The sequence below is a fragment of the Kryptolebias marmoratus genome, linkage group LG15, assembly GCF_001649575.2.
Source record: "Kryptolebias marmoratus isolate JLee-2015 linkage group LG15, ASM164957v2, whole genome shotgun sequence".
NCBI classification, from domain to species: domain Eukaryota; kingdom Metazoa; phylum Chordata; class Actinopteri; order Cyprinodontiformes; family Rivulidae; genus Kryptolebias; species Kryptolebias marmoratus.
This window is the reverse complement of record NC_051444.1, coordinates 13326174-13348920: the sequence shown is the minus strand read 5'-3', so window position 1 is coordinate 13348920 and position 22747 is coordinate 13326174. Positions and strand designations below refer to the sequence as shown.

The 22747-nt window shown below is 39.1% G+C and overlaps 1 protein-coding gene across 1 annotated transcript in view; it reads right to left on the bottom strand.

Annotated features, from left to right (window-relative positions):
* Positions 1 to 22700, bottom strand: part of LOC108237345 (transmembrane protein 266) — a 40508-nt gene extending 17808 nt beyond the window's left edge. The window contains exons 1-3 of the mRNA XM_017418690.3: positions 22363 to 22700; positions 20886 to 21025; positions 10059 to 10250 (exon numbers count right to left, since the gene is read on the bottom strand). Coding sequence (XP_017274179.1) covers positions 10059 to 10250; positions 20886 to 20899 — 206 coding nt within the window. The 5' untranslated portion in view covers positions 20900 to 21025; positions 22363 to 22700. The remainder of the gene's footprint in view (positions 1 to 10058; positions 10251 to 20885; positions 21026 to 22362) is intronic.
* Between the last annotated feature and the right edge of the window lie 47 nt (positions 22701 to 22747).

The window sequence follows — 22747 nt, the reverse complement described above, 5'->3', positions numbered from 1 at the left end:
ATGCCTTGGGATTCCCCCGGAGGAGCTGGCCCAAGTGGCTGGGGAGAGGGAAGTCTGGGTCTCCCTGCTTAGGCTGCTGCCCCCGCGACCCGACCCCGGATAAGCGGAAGAGAATGGATGGATGGATGGATGGCAACTGAAGATTTCTTGCTTTGACTTGTTCTATTATTGGCCAAACACCTGAGGTGCTTTAAAAGCGGTGACGACAACTGTTCCTGGGAACAGAAGAGCTAATGTGACCACAGTCGTTAAGTGAGATCATATAAACACTTTAATTTTTTTTCTTGAAATGAAATTAAATATAACACCACTGAGTGGAGCAAATTTATATCCCTGCCTACAGACTTAGAAAGGGAAAATCAACACTTTACTCTTCCTGGTAAATTAGTTAGTTTGGATTTATGTTTTGTTCAGGCAACAACAGACTTGGCAAACAGCCACTGAAGGATTGATGCATGATGCTATTTACACATTATTGAGGAAAAAACAAAAGTCTTGTAGAGAATGGAGACTCGGACAATGTACTGCGTGCAACCTACCAGTGAAAAAACAGTACTCAAACACTCATAATATATAAATATGTATGACCAAAAGCTGTAAGGTTTCTATCAGATTTAACTATTTTCATTAAACTAAACCTTAGATTACTGTGAGCACTTCCTTGTGGAATAAAAGCTACTGGTGTTCAGATTCCCTTACAGTCCTTTGGGAATGTTAAAGACTCAGCTGTGTGTTGCAAGGGGACAGGAAGGTCAGTGTGTGTGTCTGCACTGAGATTATTCTGTATTCTGTGTGTGTGTGTGCCTTATGTCCACCCTGATATGTGCACAGTCAATCAAAGCAAGCCTTAATCAGTGCAAAGCTACAACAGACTGTGAATTTCAACGGGACTTCAAATTAAAAGCGGGGTAAATTTCAAGCCTTTTTGTTTTCATTTGCTTATTGAAGGTGCAGGTAAGAAAAAGCAAAAATGTATTTGTCTTCATGAATAGGAGAGATTAATGAGCCTGTACATAGTGTTTTCAAAACAAGAAATAGAAGAGCTCATTAGAGTTCATTTTGATTTTTTTTTTTAATAGAAGCTGGAACCACTTCTGTAATTAACTCTGAGGGATCAATACTATTGTTTATTACTGCAGGTATTTGTTTAGAATTTATAACAAAACTGATTATCAGAGAAAATTAAAATCCAGGTATGATAAATGCTCAGTGTGACCTGCCAAATGAATGACATAATCAAACAAACTACCAGCCAATAAAGGTCTCCAGTGATGATATTGTCAGGTAAGTTTGTAGTATTGCATTCTCGGTTTTAGATATTATGCCCCTTCTTGGCTGCCGTTTCCAGCAAATTCCTGCTCTCAAATTAAATCAGAACAAACTGGCTCAAGCAAATGAAAGCTTTCAGATAAGATTGCTTTTAAAAACCACAACTTCCCATTTTCCCCTCTTTTCTTAAACAAAATTAAAGCAGTGCAATAGCACAATAAATACTGACAGAACTGTCAGTTCTGCTCACTAGTTTCAACTGATGACCTTTGAAAAATGTTCTCCATTTGCAAATCAGTCAAATTGTAGCTATTGTTATAAAAGTTCAGCCAAAGCACCAATTTGTCCCTAAAATGGTTGTAATATAGCAAATGAGTGAGTAGATGTTTCCAAAATAGAAGATTTGGACCCTTGGCATAAAGCTGGTGGGTGGCAAAGGGCGGGAGTTCTTGTTTTTTCCTCTTCCTTGCTACAGATTTAGATGAACCATCTGGTGTTGGTACCTCACCACAGACTCCTTGCACATTTGGACCAGTCATATCAACAACATATGCTTCTGTCTCAGCGTCTGGCAACCATCACTGTGACGGGAGGTGACATCATTCCAGTACTCAGGTGCTCACTTGTAATTACAATCTGGGGTATGAGGTTGTCTGCTGAGCCAGCCTGGCAACCCGAGCCTTACTGTATTTTTGTTGTTGTTGTTTTTTATAGCAAACTTTTTTAAGCCATGCTCCCTTTTCTCTGACTATAAGCCCAATTAGTTACCCTTATTCCCTGTTATATTGTTTCTTTTTATGTAATATATTTTTTTCAATTTTGTGCTTTTATTTTAGTTTCACAAAATCAATCAATAAATCTGTGTCACTGGTCAAATGCTTTTATTGTTTTTCTCTAATGTTTTGTTCTCTGTTTCAAAAGTTTTATAATATTTGTTCACTTTTTAGCTGCTTTACATCCTTTCATTAATGTCTATGTTTTTGTTTTTATATTTTTAGGTCATACCCTTCATGCAAGTCTGCACAAATAAACAAACAAACAAACAAAAAATATACACACACAATGTATATAAATGAAAAAAAGTGAGGGGAATTAAGGAACAGGCTTGATGACTATGAGGAAAGTGGGCATCCATAAAAGTGCTGAACACAAGCCCACGCCACCTTGGTCCTTCCAGCCTTTTTTCCTAGACAAGAAGATGGATGGGCCCAGCTCTAATAATAACTCCACTCCACTTTCCATGGTGCCAAAACTGCTAACACTGCAGCTGCCCCCTGATGCTAGCTAAAACAACCACCTCCCACAATGTCGCCCACTTCACTCCTGAAAGAAACAATCTGTTAGGCAACACAGTAAACCGGAGCTGGAAGACTCCAACCACCTCTCTTCACCCTCAACACAGAAACAGGAATCTGAGGTTTACTGGAGCCTCATGAAGGTGCTTCTCGTAGCTCTGGTTGGTGAGATGTGCTGACAAGTCTGTAAAGCCTGATTAGAAGATGACGGTTGCTTTTTTTTGGCATTTAGTTACAGTGCTGATTGGTATTCAGCATGGGAAGGCAGGCTTTGTCTAAAAATGAAGCCATAAAAAGATGAGACAGCGAGTGCGTAAAAGAAGCCAGAAAAAAAAAATGGATGGAACAGAAGTAGAATTAGGAATAAAAAGGAAATCAATAGGATGGCAAAATAAGTGGAAAGATGGTGAAAAAAAAATGTGATAGTTTGCCTTAAAATATGCAGAATCATCAGTAAAGAAGTATTATTGGCCCTAATGAGGTGTGACAGTCTAGTATAAACTGGAATATGAAGTGAACCATGATTACAGAGGATTAGATAACAAGCACTACGCAGTGCAGTGAGAAATCTTTTCAGGCCTGGCCTTGTTTCCTGCCTCTCCTTCTCTGTGTATAAATACTCTATGTGCTGTTTTCTGTTCATGCATAAAGATATATGTGTGTGGAGAGGAGAGAGAGAGAGCAAGATTGACAGGTTTTGTGTGTGAGAGACTCCTTTGCCATTATGTGTAGTGAGGGCAGCACACCATACATGAGATAGTGTTGAGGTCAGTTCCACCTTCAACATGTTACAGGCTATGATATGCAAACCGTCTGACAGTAGGTGCTTCGTCACTCAGTGGCAGTTGAAGTCTTTCTTTTTGATTAATCTCCTCTGCTCGCTTCCTGCAAAGAAACATGCTGTCGATGATGAAGAATCGCTGCGGTTCCTCTTTTAGTTTCCATCGCAGGGACTAATCAACAAAACTGATTTGTCCAGTACAGTTAAAATACTCCACATGCTTTTATTTAAATAGAAGCCATTTCAGTTGAATTTGCATATTTTTCATTTCCACTGGGTGTTTTTTTTCTTTGGTATGAGTAAATGAGAAAACTTTTGCTGACAGCAACACATTCCCCAAACTACCACTGAAAATAACTTCCACCCATCACCCGATGAACCATCACCATGCTGATGAAACACCTTCACTGTGCTCGTGACATTCTCACTTTCAGGAGTGCAGTCATTACGCCTAACATTGCCACAGAAGCATGCCTAAACATTTACAGTGCAGCACTCTCTTCATGATGCTCCTTCCACTATCTCAGAAAGCCAATGAGCCAGCTAATGCAGACTGGAAGGAGAGGGGTGCGTGGAGGGGAGGGGTGTTGGGCAATCCACTTTCCCAGGTGGAGTCAGCAGAGCAGTCAAAAGATTCCTCTCCCACGTACATTTTCATTTTGATAGCTGTGGATTGCTATCCAACTGCTGCTGTCTTGGCTCCTTTCAGCTTCCCTTCATCACTCCACTCGTCCATATGAAGAAGTTCATTTCCTCTGCCCCATTTCCCCCCAAAGGTGAGCTTAGCAATCGGTCACTCTGTGAGATGCACTCCAGCTTTCTCTTTTTACAATCTAAAGATGAAAGCAGATATGGGCCTGCCGGTGCTTATATTTTGTCATAATGTGACAAAGTCAGCTCCTATTTAGGTGGTTTTAAAGGACGGTGGTCATTTCGTCTCTCTGCCAAATTGTGCCCCCCCCCCCTTCTTACCTAGAGATTGGCATTTTTTATCCAGCAGTTGACAATTTGTACCCACACACTTCAACAATTACCTGTTTTCACTCGTGCAATTACCATATACACATTTGTCCACATCCATACAACCCTACATAAACTTATGCATGTATCCTTATAGGCTCAGGGTCAAGCTGTGTTTTTGTTCACAGTCAACATTATTGTATACCAAACTGCACTGTTCCTTTTTTCAGTTTGTGTCTCATTAAATCTTGATGTATAACCTCTATGTTGCTACAGTGTTTGAATGCATCAGACTCATAGCAACACATTGTTATTTTCTTGTATTGGAAATAAAAGTTAGTCTGATTATTGAGTTTAACAATTGGCAAATCCTGCTGGTTTTCTGACTGGTTTTCCAGTTTTTCTTACCATGTGCTGTTAGGAAGAGCTCTGATAGGCTCCTTAACCCTTTCTGAACTGGCCTGCAACTGACTCCTGCATTGAATTGTGCATAATTCATTATCAATTTATTCTTTCACAGATTCGATGCTACCAGTTGATGATCAGTAGGTTGACTAACAAGAAATACTGCATCTATAATTCATCACTGTACACTGAGGTTTATAGCAGCTCCATAAAACCACACGCAGAGCAAACAGACACCTCTACTCAGTCCGTAAAGCAGTGGAAGACAATGCTACTGCTGACCCTGATACAGAACAGGACACAGTTGGGATGCAGGGGTGGTAATAGCAGCAAAGTGTGTCACCACTATACCTGTGTTGACAGTATGTTTGTTAAATATATCTGTTTTTGGCTGTGATTGCCGAACTGAGGAGAACCAATGGAGTGAGGCTTAATTTGGTGTCAAATGGAGACCATGGGTGCATGTGTATGTGTGTGCTGGATCCGGAACTGCAGCTTATGGTGTTTATGTTCATCCTGGTGAGATTTCACGCTACGAGACAGGTTTGACTCACAGTTGCTGGCTGGACAATGAACAAATTTTGCAGAGTGAAAAAAACAAAAACTGTTAAAGCTGTAGTGATTAAAAAGAGCAGTTCCATGACCTCAAATCTTTTTTTTTTCCAAGTACAGCATTTGCAAAATAAAACGTCCTGCTAAAGCAATAATCTGTTGTTTTAAATTTAAATTTTCCATCTAATTCCCTTTTCTCATTTTACATTGCAGTGTTTCATTATAATGGAAAACTTAAAGTCTAGCAAATCTATTTAATTGATCTTTGAGATGTTTATGTTCAAGGTGATGGCAAGGGTGATGTAGACATTCTGCATATGTAGAAACACTATGGTGAAGTAGGAGAGTGAATGGCTCCGTGAAAACATAAAATAAAACCTTTAAAATCAGTCAAGGACAGTTTGTGACCATTTAAAATCAAACATCAAACATCAAACATCAACACTGCGAAACTGAATTAAAATAAAAAGCAGTGTTCATTGAAGGAAGTCATTCCATCCAATGCCTCGGATGCCAGAGTTTTAAACACAGGTCTTGTCTCAGCAACAACTAATTATTAATCAATATTTGACTGATTTGTAGTCATTTCTGTGTTTCCTAAAGATTGCTTAGCTGTGGCAACCATAATAAATTAAGTGTACTCGAAAACTTCATCAGTTGCAGACATACAGTACACCCACTGATTACTTTCTGGAAGTTTCATGAAAACCCATCAAGTGTATCATAAGATATTTTGCTAACAAACAAACAGACAGACAAACACACATGTGCACAAACACAGCCAATTACATGATCACCTGCCTTTCACGGTAGCAGGTAAAATGCTGTTGGGGCATTTTTATGATTGAAAATTTAACTTGTTTTAAAGGACATTATACTTGTTTGAGGAAATCTTGTTTATTAAAATGTTCTTGTCAGACAGTTTTGCAGAAATAACAGCTGTGTAAGACCCTGTCAAATATTAGAAAAAAATGATAGTTAAACAATACAAAGTGCTTACAAGAAATTACACGTGTTGTACTATCAGCTTCTGGCTTGTGCACTGTAGAATGTCACTTATATTAAAGGCTCTTAGTATATTGTCAGCAGGTGGGGGGGTGGCGGGGGAGGATATTTAGTCTGAAATGATGAATTGATCTCAGTTACTTACGGCTCCCGAACAAGCCAGAGGTTGTCATTTAATGATAAATGGACGTTGTACTGAGCGATGGGGACAGAGAGTCAAGGACTTGTGGAGGGAGACTTAACACATGATAGATGATGATCTTGCATTCTGGGTGTCATTTACGCAAGACTGATGGTGCGTGTGAGAGTGTGTGAGTGAGAATCTCTGTGGACACGGTGGCTCCTGCTGAAAGTTACAGTGCAAATGTGGAGTTTAACCACAACTACAGCAGCCTTCTCAACAGGAGTTTGTTAGTCTATAACATGCTAAATACACTCTGTAGGCAAATACAGCACACAAATAAGGGATATAAAAGGTTCACATGCCAGATTTTTGTGATGTAAAAAGAAGAAATTAAAATAAATAATTTAAATTTTTTAATTTCATTTTTACTATGATAGATCCTGTATAAAATATAAAAAATAAAAAGGTGCAAGAAGCTAATTTCATTGGTGAGCACACCCTAAAACTAATACTTTGTTGAAGCAACTTCTTATTTAGTTACAGCCTTCAGTCTTCTTAAGGAGTATATTAGTAGGCCACATCTTGACTTGCTAATGTCTGCCTTACTCTGCCCTGCTAAAGTGTTCAAATTCTATTTGATTGGAAGAGACTCTTGTGGACAGCTCCCTTCAGATCACCACACAGAGGTTTTATCAAGTTTAGGTCCAGTCTCTGGCTAAAACGCTCCAAGACTGTTATTGGTTGTTTTTGTTTTTTTTAATAAAGACATTTTTTGTTGATTTAGATGTATTCTTGGTCTCCCTGCTGTTTTAAAAATGTCTTTTCATCTTCAACTTTTTTGCAGACATCTGAAGATTTTAGGCCAAAATAAACAGGTATTTAGAACTGCTCATAATTCCTTTCGTCTTCATGAAAATGTCTGTCCCTGCTGAAGAAAAGCAACCCCACAGCATGATGCTGGCACCACTGTGTTTCAATGAGGGGATGTTATACTTTTAGCGAGCTATAGTCTCATTCTTGCAGAAAACAGACCCTTTAGAAATGGTGGCTAAAAAGTTTAACCTTGGGTTCATCAGACCAGAACACATTTTCTCATAGGTTTTTGGGAGATTTGATATATATATTTTACAGTATTTAGCTAGGCCTAGTTGTTTTTCTTTGTAAAAGAAGCTTCCCTATCCCAAAGTTCAGACATATGGAGAACACAGGAGATTGATGTTACATGTAGATCCAAACCAGTATTTGTCAGAACTTCCTGCAGCTTTTTTGTTGTTGCTGTAGGTCTCTCTGCAGCTTCCCTGACCAGTTTCTGTCTCGCCTTTCCATCAGTTTTGAAGGCACGGCCAGTTCTCAGCATTTTCAGTGTTATGTCATATTTTCTTCACTTCTTGATATGACTTTTGTCACACTGTTACATTGGTTAACTAATTTGGGGGATTTTTTTGTAACTTTTTCCTAACTAATACTTTGTAACAATGAGAACCTTTTGATGCTTTGTGAGCTCTTTGTGAACCTTTTTTTTTTTTTGCTGTAGGATCCAACAAAGAACTGTAAATGTCAGGAAAATACTGCTGGAGTTTATTTCAAGTTTTTCAGTCACTTTAATCGATGGGAGGTGTGTTTCCAAGTAGAACAAAGGTAGTAATTAAGTCAAAAGGTGCTTCAACAAAGTATTAGTTTTAGGGTGTGAACACCTATGCAACCAGCTTATTGCAACTTTTTCTATTTTCTCCACAATTTATTTTTTGTTGTTGTTGAGTTGTACATGGTATACTGCATGTCACAGTAAAGGTGAAATAAGTTTTAAAATTATTTGTTACGGTTTTATTTTTAGACATCACAAACATCTGGCATTTTAACAGGGATGTGTAAACTTTTTATATCCCCTGTATGATAAAATTAGGCATGAGTGTTCCAGTGGAGCTAGACAGAAATCTGCTTAACTTTACAAACCATATGGTGAGCGAACTGCTTCAGCGTATATTCTCATTATATTTGGTCTGCTTACAGCTGACATGCTCAATCAATAACGCTCGTGCACCCTTTGACCCCTTCCAGCTACCGTCTTTGGAATTTTCTGCAAAGACCAACACAAGCTGCGCTCTGCTGTCTCTTCAAGTCTCTTCTGAGTCCCGTCACTGCTGACGATGGAAAGATCTGTAAAGTTTGCTTTGCATCAGTCAGATCCTCTGCTGACTTGCTGTAAGGAGAAACTGAAAGGTAGACACCTCCACCGTGGAGCCGCGTGCTCAGATGAGACAGAAGGGAATGAATGGCGTTCCACTGCTGTCAGTCGCCACGAAGTCTGATGTTTGACAAGTTCTGAACGCCGATCCAGTTCAGTGAGCTATTTCACTCTGAATAATTCTTCAGATAATGGTAACAAGCGCTTCCTCTGAACCAAAAGTTCATAGAAATGTCTTTTTTTAATAAAAATGGATCTGTCACATTTTTCTTTGTTGATGTTTTGTTTTTCTTCAGTTTTGTGACTAATTTTACTCATTTTAATTTAATTTTAAGCTCAATAAAGTTGATCAACACTCTGTGACACAATGGGCCAAACATTTTTTTTACATGTTTTCATAATTTAATGATAGACAAAATGGATGCTTTTCATTTATGACGGTAATCAAGTCCTTTGGGAGATGGTCAGGTTCAACATGTTTGATTTGAATTCTTCAAGTTAGTTTCCAAAACTTGTCAACTTGATATAAATTAAATATACAAAGGTAAAAAAACTCATTAGCTAGTGGATGTAACATGCTACAATCACATTCCCAGCCAGAGCAAAATGAAGCCATAAACTATGAGAAAGTCACTAGAGATTACTTCAATAAAACTGTGATGACACAAAGATCACAGCAGGGATTAAAATGAAAAAAAGGAAAAGAAGAAAAAGAAAAACATGAGTCCTCCGGGAGCTCTGGGGGTTATTATTATGGGTTTAAATTTAATTTTAATAAGAAGTATGTCTCAGAGATTTCAAAGCAGAATTTTCTAATCCCACAATTTTTGTTTCCATTCAGCAACTACAAATCATGCAGCAATTAGTTGAAATGTCTTTTTATATTTTTGCCACTATAAGGAATGGTACATCATCAGTTAAATAGTTAATTTAACCTAAGAAATATAGGAACTAATATTGTTCTACCACTAATCTTTTGTTCTATCCCAGCTGGAAAATAGAAATTTAGACTTCTTATCAGCACTTAAATGCTGTAATTTGTCATTTGTATGTGCAGTAAAATAAAGGGAGAAAATAGGTATGTTTTATATGGTGTTTTGAGCAGAGCATGTTACAGACATGTCATAAAAACCTCAAAATATAATGTCAGCTTCAAAAAAATTAGAAAACAAGTTTGATATCTCTTGTTAAAAATAGTAGGTCATTAAGAGCTTCTTTGGACTCAGATCAAGCCAAGGAAGTAAGGAATAAAGGGATTTTTTGGAAGGCTGTATCTTAGAGTTTGTTGCATTGGTGTAATGAGTTCAATATGATCACAAAGTAATGTTCATAAGCTTTAAGAATCAACACTGATGTTCAAAATGTTTGCCAAACAGAGTAAAGAAACACATCTTATTTGGTTTTAATACATATTCGTTCATTCGTTCATATGTCTTTTGCGTTACCACAGCAGCTAATTACACTATAACAACTTCTACTCACCCTTCTCTGTTCTCATCTTCATCTGCATTGGACAGCAGCTGCGAGCCGGCCAACGAGAGGTCCAGAGCCGCGAGCGGCAGATCTCTGTAGCCAAAGCTCACCAGCTGGACCGGAGGAGCCAGGCGCTGGTTCTCATCCTCCACCGGCTGCGAGATGATCTCCAAGTCTGACAGACCTGCCTGTTCCACTTCCCTAGTTCCATGCCAACACCAGCAACAGACGCACAAAAGACACACACACGCACACACATAGAGGAGATAAAAAGAAGGGGAAAAAAAGCCAAGCAAGATTTACTAAATGAACCCAATTCTCAAAAACCTTTCAAACTAACAAGCTGACTTTAGAAATTAGAAAAGTGGAATGATTAAATTAATGCATGGTTAGATTTCTCATTTTAGTTACCAAGGTAAATATTTTTGTAGTTTGATGTGTAAAACCAGAGTTTAAGGTCATTTCTGAAATATTTTTTTAAAAAGCTCATCCTGTCAGCATATCAAAGAGAACAGAGCAGGGTGGGGAAAAATTAGGAAGTCTGACAAAAATCTAACCACTTAAGCCACTGTCTAAAAAAGTGTTAGCCAATTTGCAAACATACCATTACCATAAATAGATTTTAAAAAATCATCAGATAACCTTTAGATAAATATATGCTGAAATGAATTCTTTTGAACAAGCAGCATTAGATGTTTCTTGTAAAATATTCTAATAACAAAAACATCACAGTGTTTGAAAGTATTTATTTCAGTTATGTTAATTTTTCATGCTAATTATGGGTTCCGTTTACTTTTTATAAGAAAGCAACCTTATTTTAGCTACTATTTGTTTTTGTTGTTGTTTTTTTAATATCTGCAAAAATAGCAGTTTTATGTTGAAAAGCAACATAATAAGAGCATAAAAATTTATTTTTTTTACAAACTGACTAGTAACTTGCGCATTTATATAAACGGGTGTAAAAAGTAAGATATTGTTGCTGTAAAATAAAGGCAAAGTCCACACAGTAACCTGATCATCATACCAACAGAGACTATATGGAATCGGTTCTCCCCTTTTGCACTCATAACAGCTTCCTCTTTTCCTGCAAGGCTTTATACAAGATTTTGGAGTGTTTCTGTGGGAATTTGTGCCCATTCGTGGTGTAGAGCATTCATGGGGTCTGGCACTGATGTTAGACAAGAAATTCTGGTTCACAATTCCTGTTCCAGTTCATCTCAGAGGTGCTCAAATGTGTTGAGGTCAGAGTTCTCTGTAGGCCACATCAAACTCATCAAACCATGATTTTATAGTCTTTGCTTTGTGCACTGGGGCATAATCATGTTGGAATAGAAAAGGGCTTCCCCAAAGGGTTGCCACAAAGTTGGAAGCATAAGATTGTTCAACTTGTCTTGGTATGCTGATGCATTAAGATTGTCCATCACTGGAGATCAGGGACCTAACCCAAACTCTGACTAAAACACCTGAAACTAAAAAACTAAGAAAAATGACAACAGAAAAGACTAGGTCAGTTCAATGAATTATTAACTGTAAACTCCATTGTAGTTAGATTTTTACCATGAACAGCTTCACATCAGTGTTTTCCACTAATCAGGGGGAAAAAGATCTTCAGGAGAGTGCATCCACCCTCCAGTCTCTCCATCCTCTTATACACTCATAGGGTCTTAAACCAAAATGTGTGAACACATCAAGGCTGCTGAGTTGTAGGCCAGCAGCGTGCAGCCCAACGTGCCCACAAGCCCCAGTTGTGTGAAAAGCTGGGCCATCTCAGCAGAGCATAGAGGTGGAAATAAATGCTGAGTGTAGCTGCAGACTGACTGTGTGTGCCCTGTGGTGGGTATTTTTAGAGCAGAGCAGATGCTGGTGTATCATGTCTGCTGTGACGTCACCGCTTCTCCCTTTGTCAGCTGAGCGAATCCCCTCTCTCCTTCAAATGTCAAAGGGAGTCAGGAAAAAGGTGGATCTGGAGGGGAAACTAAAAGAAGAGTGGGACAAAAAAAGAAGAGGCTATCAGGGGAGGGTTACACAACTGGAACAGGGGATGGCTGGAACCAGGAGGAGGCGTGAGGAAAAGAGACGAGGGATGAAAAAAGAACACAACGGCTGAAGTGAATTGGACTAAAAAGGGAAGGTGCCATGCAAAAATGAGGGGAAAGTTATGTTGGAAGTAAGGTATAAAGAAAATGGTTAGAGATCAAAAAGGGCAAAGATAGTTGACCACAGCTTGAGAAAGAAAATGCAGAGAAATAGATTTTAGCTCCCAATGGTTGAGTCAGGAAGAAATCCAAGGGGTAGTTCCTGTAACCTGCTGTTTAATGATTTGTCTTTCCACAGAGTCGTCTCAATCTGCTGTGACAGGCAGCACACAGTGACCTAAAACACAACCAAAGGGAGACACAGAACCTGGCCAACATGCAGGTAAATGATAAAAATATATCAGTTTAAAAACTCACACATGTGCTGGCCCCGCACCCCAAAAGACAGTTTCGGTGACCCACTAAAAACAGCATTAATGTCATCTTTTAAAAAGGTTTGACCATATATATATATATATATATATATATATATATATATATATATATATATCATATAAATATATATCCCTTTGTTTCTAAAAATGGCCAGTCTGTTCTATGTAAATCAATTTTCTGCTGTCAGAAACTGATGGCATTCGCCACATTCTTGTATTTTTCAAAAGTCTTAAGAAATTAGGACCAATTATTTTAACCGGTAATACATTTGCAGTTTACACCTACTCTAAACAGCTACACAGAAAAAATACTTTTCAACAGTGGCTAATACCACTGCAAATGATTCAAGCTTTTTATTTGAACTTATTAACTTAGCATAGCACCTGAGCAACATTTCTTTATTTTCCTACAGAGCCTAACTATTTCAGAAGTTCAGTTCTTAATTCAATCGGGTGGAGGAGGCTGTAAACATTTTTAGTATGAAAATTGTCCATAGATGTGTAGGCTAAAATCAAAACTACATTTGTTCAAATATGAAAGTTGTGTAGAAATTCAAACCTTATTTTAGACACCAAGTAATGAAGACTGTCAAGAAAAAAATTATGCCCTATGCAGGAGCAATTGTTGAAGATTAGTTGGCAACTCAAAATTACAAGAAAACAGGCAAATCTTCAGTTGCAGTCTCACTAAATATTGAGTGTTGGTGACCAAGCGACCAGCGAGCTGTGCAGCTGCATTTTGAGTGGTCATATTCTATTTTTCGTGTGCAGAATTGTATTCTAAGATACGCACATTATTTTGTTGCCCACCTCCACCCACGTCATACCCGTCCCGACCTGCTTTGCAGCCACCTTGGAAGCCACCCCAGTGCTCATGATTTAATCCACTGAAATACACTTTTAAAATGAAGCTAGGCAGATTTGGACCATTTTTCAATCGTTATTATTTATCATCAGCGTGGGTAGACGTGGATATTTGGGGCTGAAGCCTCGGAAAGCTCCCATACACATCTCAAAATACAGCTCTAGAACTCGAGAATCACAGAAACTAAACTGAGAAGGGTTCAAGATGGGTTTGAATACCCGCAACAATACTATTTTGAGGGAAAAATTGCCACAAAAATTCTTTGAACATGTTCAAAATTCAAGCAACAAGACTGTGAGTCTCTTTGACTGAGAAAACTGGAAACTGAGGGGCTCCCATGAACATTTTGAGCCATTTTGGAGACTCCCGTGCAAATGCCCTTTGCACACTGGTCTTCACCAGTTGCAGTGAGATACTAGCTTTAGCGCTTCTCACACTAAGTTAAAAAGCCGCATACTCTGTGAGCACTCAGCTGCATCACCTCCCACTGCTGTGTTTCGCCGTCAGAGTAGGGACAGATTACATGCTGTGAGCGAGCACTCTCTTCGGCTAAGGCTGTGCAGCCATTAACCCTCTCTGAGCCGACTTTTGTACAGAACTTTGCATAATTTAATAATATCTAATTTATGGGCCAAACGAAATGAGCTTGCAGGCCAGATGTGGCCCACGGACCCCCAGTTGGCACTTGCTGATATGTAGCATAATTTCACTTCTTCACTGCAGTTTCCAGATTCAGAATTCATAAATATATACATAGCTGCTTGAAAAATGAACACAGTCGGATCTCTTCACTGAATTGCTTGGGTGATTTGGTCTAAGTGCTTATCCAGCAATGTGACGCATGAAGGATGCTACCAGCAAATTTTCAACTTGTGTTTTTTAAAGGGAGCCAAGTCTTTTATAAATCAGTCTCAAGAGGTACTGGATATGTAAAAAAAGGGAATAACATATGAAGAAAGTGAGGCAGTAATTCAATTTGGTATTTTTCTTATCTGAATATAGACACAAAATGCCAAATGAGTCCAATTGTTTTGTTTTTTTGCACACTATATAAAAAAACCTCCAAAACATATCACAAATAAACAACTATCTTACAAGATAAAGTGCCAACTTTACCTGCAGTAAAGATAAGTAACTCAGTGTTCTTTAATTATAGACTGAAAAAACAAGTAGTGACCTTGATTGATAAAATAAAATTCAAGTAAATGATAAAGATGCGAGTTGATTGTCAACAACTCACGCATCAACTCATAGAATAAGTAGTTATTGTAGAAACATGTGTATTCTCCAAGAAAGAAAAATAAACAAATAAAAAAATTCAGCTGAGTGCCTATTTACTCCACCACTGCGAAATGCCTGAGCTGTTACAAACTGTGTGATTACGCAAATTCTGCTGAAATCAACACAATTATTCACACATAGAGTAGTTTCTGTGTTGGTGGGGAAACAAAGATGATGTGCAAAAGAAAAGGGCCAGCAGTCGAGCAGAAAAGACGAGCAGCTGACTGGAAATTGGAAGGTTAGTGGTTCAAATGCAAGGCCTCCACAGATCACACATGAAACTGACACAATGCTTGACAGGGAGCTTTTTGAGTCAGAAAAACTCGATTAAAGTAGCTGCTAGAATCAAAGTCTTTACGACTAACAATGCCTGTTTATATAGCTTGAAGCCAGAATTTACAGATGTCCCACAAACACATCAAATCCAGACAAGAGATGCAGGGAAAGCTCAACATACAGAGAAGTAGTGACTTCAAACCAAAGTAAAATTAATGGTTTTGCTATAAAGATACTTTCACTAAATTGTGCACACACAAAAAAAGTAGAAAAACGGGTTCATAATGTGAGCAAGCAGAGCAGAGCTTAACTTCATCAAGGCAGCTTCTGAAAATCCAATAAGTAATTTGGCTTGTTTTAATCACTTGCTCTGCGACATGCAGGTAAGAAGAAGAAAAAGGTAATGAAACAGCAGCCTATATCAAAACACACACACACACACTTTATGGTACAGACAAGTATTCACTCTGTTTCCCCCCACTTTAATATGTTAGAAAAGTGCCTGGATAAACTTGGAAATATACATTTAGACCAACTCATTCACATCCAAACGTGCAGCTTCTCCAGGAAATGTTCAGAAATCCCAAATAAAAACCAGCTGCAGAGAGATTTCCTACTTCATTTGTATCATATCAGAACTGACACAATTTCCAAAAATAAATGTGGCAAAACTATGCAAGGGTATCACCTCTGCATGTGCAGCATAAAACAGCGTTGCTTTTCATTAACAAAAACTGTTTGTGTTATTGCATTCTGGTCTCAGGAGCTGCTGCTCTCATTTCAGTCTGACAGGATTATTTCCCTCGGCAAGAGGGCCTCACATTTCTTTGAAGATTCATATTCTATATGGTCAAAAAGAGAGTCACCGGAGGCTGTGATGCTGTTGACTCATATACAACGCTGCAATATGGATCATATGAGGGAGGCCAACAGATATTGAACAATAAAAAAAAAAAACAGTATAAAAGGCAGCAGCATGTTTGCTTGAATGTTCAGATTTCCAGATCATTGATACTGATTTGTTTCGTTAAATAACACCAAATAAAAGCACTGCACTAAACATGTCCAACTGATCAAGCGAATGCAATGCATTACAACGTTTCCCACTGAAATAATTCACAGTATGTCACTATGAACAAGTACACTGTTGTTCTGTGGAGGTGGTCGATGCATCTCCGTGACAAATTTCCTCTTGGAGGAATTGATCTGCGCTCCAAGACTGTGGATGTGCAGAGTTGGCCACAGCGAGGAGGTCTGATAGATGCTGTTTTCTTCACCACTTGTCCTCATCTATACCCCCTCTCGTTCGCAGCGCAGCAGCAGGTTTGGCTCTATTCCCAAGCAATCAGAACCATACACATAACTACTCGTGGCAGACACAAGCTGTCCAGAGCCCGCGAGCCCACAGCTCACAGCGATGGGCCCGGCTCTCTGCCTGGCTGACAGTCAAGGATTCGGAAAAAGGTGCTGACCTCGGTGTGGATTTGTAAGAGATGTTTTTCCATCTAAAGCAAGGAAATCAACGGGGAATTTTGCTGTTTTATTTACCCATGGAGATTTCAAGCATGCCTCACTTGTTACTATAATACCTGAGTGTGGATATACTGTACAGTGCCTTGAAAAAGTATTTGTACTCCTTGAACTTTTCCATATTTTGTCACATTACAAACACAAACTTCAAAGTATTTTACTATGATTGTATGTGATAAACCAATACAGTGTAGTACATTATTATGAACTGGAGCAAAGAAAATGATATAGGGTTTTCAAAATTATTTCTAACAAATAAAAATCTGAAAAGTGTGACATGCATTTGTATTCACCTAATTAGTTCAGAAGTCTTCCTGTGTGTAATTTAATCCCAGTATAAATCCAGCTGTTTTGAGAAGGCCTCAGAGGTTTGTTTCAGAACATTAGTGATCAAACTGCATCATGAAGCCCAAGGAACACAGCAGACAAGTCAGGGATAACATTGTTGGGAAGTTTAAAGCAGGATTAGGTTATAAAATAACACCTTGAGTTTTGAACATTTCACAGAGCTTTGTTCAAGCCATCATTAGAAAATAGAAAGAGGACGGTACAACTGCAGTCCTGCTAAGATATGACCATCCACCTAAACAGACAGGCTGGGCAAGAAGAGCATTAATCCAAGAAGCAGCCAAGAAACCCATGGTTACTCTGGAGAAGCTGCAGAGATCCACAGCTCAGATGGAAGAATATGTCGACAGGACAACTCTTAGTCAAGCACTCCTCAAATCTGGCCTTTCATGGAACAGTGGTAAGAAGAGTGCCTTAATGAAAGAAAGTCATAAGAAGTCCCGTTTTCAGTTTGCCTCAAGCCAAGTAGAGGACATAGCAAACATGTGGAAGAAGAAACATGCAGACTCTGCTACGAAAAATGGTGGTGGCAGCATCATGCTGTGGAGATGCTTTTCTTCAGCAGAGTCTAAGTTTATGGGGAGATGGGTGGAGCTAAATACAGAGTAATCCTGGAAGATAACATATTAGAGGCTGCAAAAGACCTTAATTCGCTTGAGAATATGGTGTAAGATTAGAAAATTGCTTTTCGCAGATGCTCTCCATCCAATCTGACTAAGCTTGAGCTTTTTTGCAAAGGAGAATGGGCAAAAGTTTCAGACTCTAGATGTGCAAAACTGGTAGAACGAACACAAAAAGACTTGCTGCTTGAATTGTGGCCAAAGGTGGTTCTACAAAGTACTGACTCGGGGAGGCTGAGTACAAATGTTTCATTAAAGTACAAAAAAATAAAAAATAACTTAAAGCCATTATCAACTATGAGATAAAAAGTAGGACCAAAACAGTTAAGCAATTACACAAATAATGTGAACAACTCAGTAAATAAAAGACTAGCATGACTTTCTAGTCCTTGTACTCAAATGTGTCTTTAGCATCTTTATTAGTGTTTTGCATGCTACATATTAATGGCTTCAGTATATTAATATCCCCAAAATAACAACAAACTGAAAAACAAAGACTGCACTCACTGCCTTTTATACAGATTCTGACCTTTCTGGCTGTTTTTAATCTAACAGAAAGGGGCAATAGAAAAACTCTGAAAACATTATTTCACAAAAAGACAAACAAGGCCGCGGCAACAGAGGAGCAGCCACCGGACAGAAGTGATATTCAGGGGGAGCAGCTTTCCCTGAGGGGCGCAGATAAAATTAAATAGTGGACTGTTGTGTTTGCGGGGCCAGGTAGGAAAGGTCAGCGCGTGACAAAAGTTGCTTGAGGGATTTCACTGACCAAAACAGAAGGTCATGAAAGTAACAGAGGACCAGTGGCGCAGAAGAGTGCTCTTCCTCAGGTGAATGAAATCCTCGCTCCCCACTTCCTGCGGAACGGCTGACTTACAAAGAGCTGCGGGACAAGGACGGGGAGTGATTCGACTTTGTTGCCAGTCAGCAAAATATTGGAACGCTAATACACCGAACAGACCTGCTAACAATGTCACTGTGAGCACAGAAACATACAAATCTGAGCTCTTTACATGGAACTAAAGCAATGTAATCAGTTTTAATAACTTGAAATTTCTTTAAAAATACCTTATTTCTGACATAAAAGAAAGCTCAGATACCTTGATAAAAAGAAAAACTTGAGGTTCTGTTTTTGAGAATATGCTACTAAAACAAAACAAGGAAAATAATCATGATAAGGACTACGATGACCCTCTGATTTTTTTTCTAAAGCAATGCTTCTCTTAAACGTTTCCAAGTGATCTCAGTGTTTGATTGAGTAAGTCAGCCTTTTTGATGTAAACTTGTGCATCATGAATAAAATGGGATCATGTGAACATCATTTACATCATGAAGCACATTTCCTTCCACTCCCTTTTTGGCGGCGCAACATTAGCCTTGCAAATGCGCGATCCGAGGGAGAAGTACACGCAGGCACACTTCGTCCGGATCAACACACACGTGTAAGGTGAGACAGTGTCAGATGAGTGACTGAAGATGTGAAATGCACGTCAAACTTGGCCAGAAGACTGAAAACAAAGCAGATGTTCACTGCTCCCGCCAGCTGCCGAGGACAACTTTAAAGAAGCCGCACATCAGTGGGTATTAGTGTTACAGAGTCATCTCATATGTGTCTGAAACAGCAAGCGGTTTCAGAACTTCTACCCAATAAGACAACGTTATTCAGTCAGGTTACTGTAACACATGTTTCACTGCATGCTTATTACAGCATTTCTGGTGATGGAGTATGACAAAGGCTTTAAAAGTTTGTGTTTAACAAAGGGAATGTTGTAGCATGTGTCATTTCAGCCGAATTTAACAACCGCCTCGGGCTGTTTCCTAAAAAGGCCAATTGAATTTCCAGAGAAAGCTGCATTATTTCTTGCCAGTAGACATTAATGAAGCCAGCAGAGCACATTAGCTCATTAATAATACTACAGATTAACCTGTAATGAATTGGCAGAATGAACAAAAGCATGTTCTGGCCCTGGTGTGACCGGTCTCTTATCTAACCTTTACAGGTACAAACTGACAACACAAGAGACACTGAGCCTTCTGGTGCAGGACTCTAACAGCACATGCCGTCATCGTAATATTAGGCACACGCAACTCAGTCTGTACTTTAATTTTTGTATTTTATGACAGATTTTTGTACTCAGTATATACCTGAACTGAACATGTTCGTTTGATAATAAAAAGAAAGCGTTTTGCTGTAGCTCAAACTGGTGCTCTCAGTTATTTTCTTAAGATTATTAACATTTCAGAACCAAAAGTGTCTGCATGGGTCTCAAAGCAAGGATTAGTGAAAGTTCAGAGAAATAAATACTGAACACGTGCCATAGCAGTGCTTAATCATCTCCCCGTTTCCATGAATGCTCTCAGATGCTCATCTGTCTTCTAACGCATCTCACCTCACTCATGTTACGGCTCGGCCTTGTTCCTAAGATCCTCTGGGCTGATATGTGTACACAACTACAAGCTGAACTGATGTTCTCATAAAAGCCCAAATGGAGCAAAGATTTGGGGCCATTCATCTAGGTTGGGAGAATAAACGCAGCTAGTTAAGACAAGACAAATTACCGAGTCACAGTACGCCAGCAGAATCAGGAGCTGACAAAGAAGAATGGTTTTCAGCGCTCTCCCGTACTTCTTTTCTCACACTTACGAACATACACACACTGGATGTTCCCTCAGTAATGAATCAGCTGTTCACAGTAAACTTATTGCAGGAAGAAGACGAAAAGAAAAAAGTTTGAAGTGAAGATTGTTTGGTGACAAAGGAAAAGTTTGAGAATCATAAGCAATACCATTTAATATCAAGGTAGATTTAAGAGAGTTATCCGAGTGTGTTTGTTTTTTTTAGCGCTAATCAAGCTTAGCCAACAAGCTTAGCTATAACTTTCCCAATTTCCAGATACTGCACTAAAGTTTGGTGTGGCGGTAGCTAAGAGTCATCTCCAACCCATTAACTTCAGCCCTTCTCATCACAAGATGATCGCAGTTTAAAACTCTGACATGAAAGGCGGCAGACGATGCGCATTCCTTCAAGAAATGCTGGGCATTTAATTATTAGTGTTTCTGCCAGCAGAATAAATGTTCTATAGTCAGCACTGTGCAGGTGTGTTTTCATGAATCTGCATGTTCATTCAGAGGGCTGGGGGTCTGCAATGCCTCAATGAGAGCAGTGTCTCAGTGAATAAAGGTCATTATTGTACAAATGGAGACGCATAAACCAGCTAAACAGCAGCAAAGGAGAGACTGGGTAACGGCAAAACAGGAGAGGAAAAAAGGGTTTAAGTGAAGAAGAAAAAAAAAGAAATTCATAAGACAATGTAGCTTTTCCACTGGCTACTATTAGGACATTTTATATAGTCCATGTGTGTGGAAACAGGCAGGTACACATTTATACTGCAGACTGGCAGCAAGGGAGAAAAAAGTGGAGGTCGGGATGCGTTTGCTGTACTTACTCAGCATTAGCCATGATGATAGGTGATGGAGAAGGCAGCAATGTGGTGGTGGTGCTTTTCACAAGGTCTCCACTCACTTCTACCTGTTTTAGAGCCGCAGTTCACCTTCCCACCTGAGAGCTGCTGCTTTCATGTCAAAACTGGGGAGAACACAGACACTTGAACTCATCACGGTGTTACAAATATACCACTTCACAGGAATATTATAAGGCCAACAAAACACATGAGGTCTCATGCAGTGGTGTGCTGTAAACTGTTCCTCCACAAAAGGTAACTCTTATTCTGGATGCTTCTGATATGTGTCTAATCATATCAGAGGTTCTTTAAGATATTTTTAATTAGCAGTGTTTTGAGTTACCAATATAAGGACATGTGATCCAAGTTTATAAGTTCCTTCACAATACACCTGAGCTCTCTAAGAAAGGTTTTAGTGTGAGTAATGTGCTAACAAGGGCCAAAAATAAGGTCTAGAGACATTAAAAATGATGGAATATACTGATAAAAATCTGCTGTAAGATGTAATAAATAAAGAGAAGACGTTCAAAGTAACTTCAAAGCTAAAAGATGGAAATAACACAGGGCTAACCAAAAGGTAGAAGTAAAAAAATATTAGCTTAAGACTAAAAGTAGCAAAAGACAAGCTGAAAGTACCAAAAAGTTAGCTTGAGGTTAAATTTAAAAAAGGGCTGACTAAAGGCTTAAAGCAGCATAAGAAGACAACAAAGGAGCAAGTCTGCTGAAGCCAATTTGTTTTTGAAGAGATCTCAGTGTATTTCTACAGGGAAAATATTTGCAAATAAAGTTCAATGCTTTCAAGAGTTTTAAGTCACAAAAGCCAACAGTCATAGCAGCCATCGCCTTAATGCATATTGATATGTGAATGGCTAAAATAGTAGAAACAATAAGGAAAAAGTGAAACTTTAAAAAAATGTATGGAAAAATTAAAACAAGAAAATAATAGTATAATAACATCTAATAACCCATATTTTGGATTGTTCTTTTAACTTCACTTATTATATATCTCTAATTTAACAAATTAGTCATTTGAACCCAATTTCTATCATATTTCTGGATAGAAAGCCGATACCCTTACCCTGCTGAGTTAAATCTACCCCTTGGTAATTTGACCCAAAGCCGGGTAAACCAGGGGGTTTTAGTGTGTTCCGAGAAGTCACAGAAAGTGCTTTGAGCTCCTCTGAAACAACTTAACTTTTAGCTTCGATGCACTTTATCTGCCAACAGCTCTCCAACATTTGTCACTGTGCAGAGTTGGGTGTCAGACTTCCCACGCTCCTTCCAGTGTGTGTGTGTGTGTGTGTGTGTGTGTGTGTGTGTGTGTGTGTGTAATAATAGCTCCTGTGATAAACTGCACTGATTTCCTTAAAGCTCTCAGAGGCGCTGAATGATGATGGCCGTGCATGGGAGAGCCCCTTCTCTGCGCAATAATTAATTATCTATAGGAAGCCAACAGACTTACCTGGGTGAGATTTACATCGTGTCCCCTTGCAGATAGTAATGTCTCCCTCGGTGGTGATCGGGGTGAGTAAAGCAGCAGCAGCAGCAGCAGCAGCAGCAGTAGCAGCAGGCTCGCAGTGTGTGTGTAGGCTGCAGCAAGAATCCTTTGCACTTTTGCATTGGATGAGCTCCCTGCGCTGCGCGGATTTTAGTGCAAAAGAACCAAACAGACGCGAGAAGCATCGTTCACTCCTACATGTTATTAGCCTTTACGCGCCGTGCCACGGCGCTGGATTAAAGGCCCCTCCGTTTGCCTGGAAGTCTTACGGGAATGGGGGGGAGTGGGTTGGGGGTGAGGGTTGGGGGGGGGGCTTCGCTCCAGATCTAGATCCAGACCCAGACCCAGA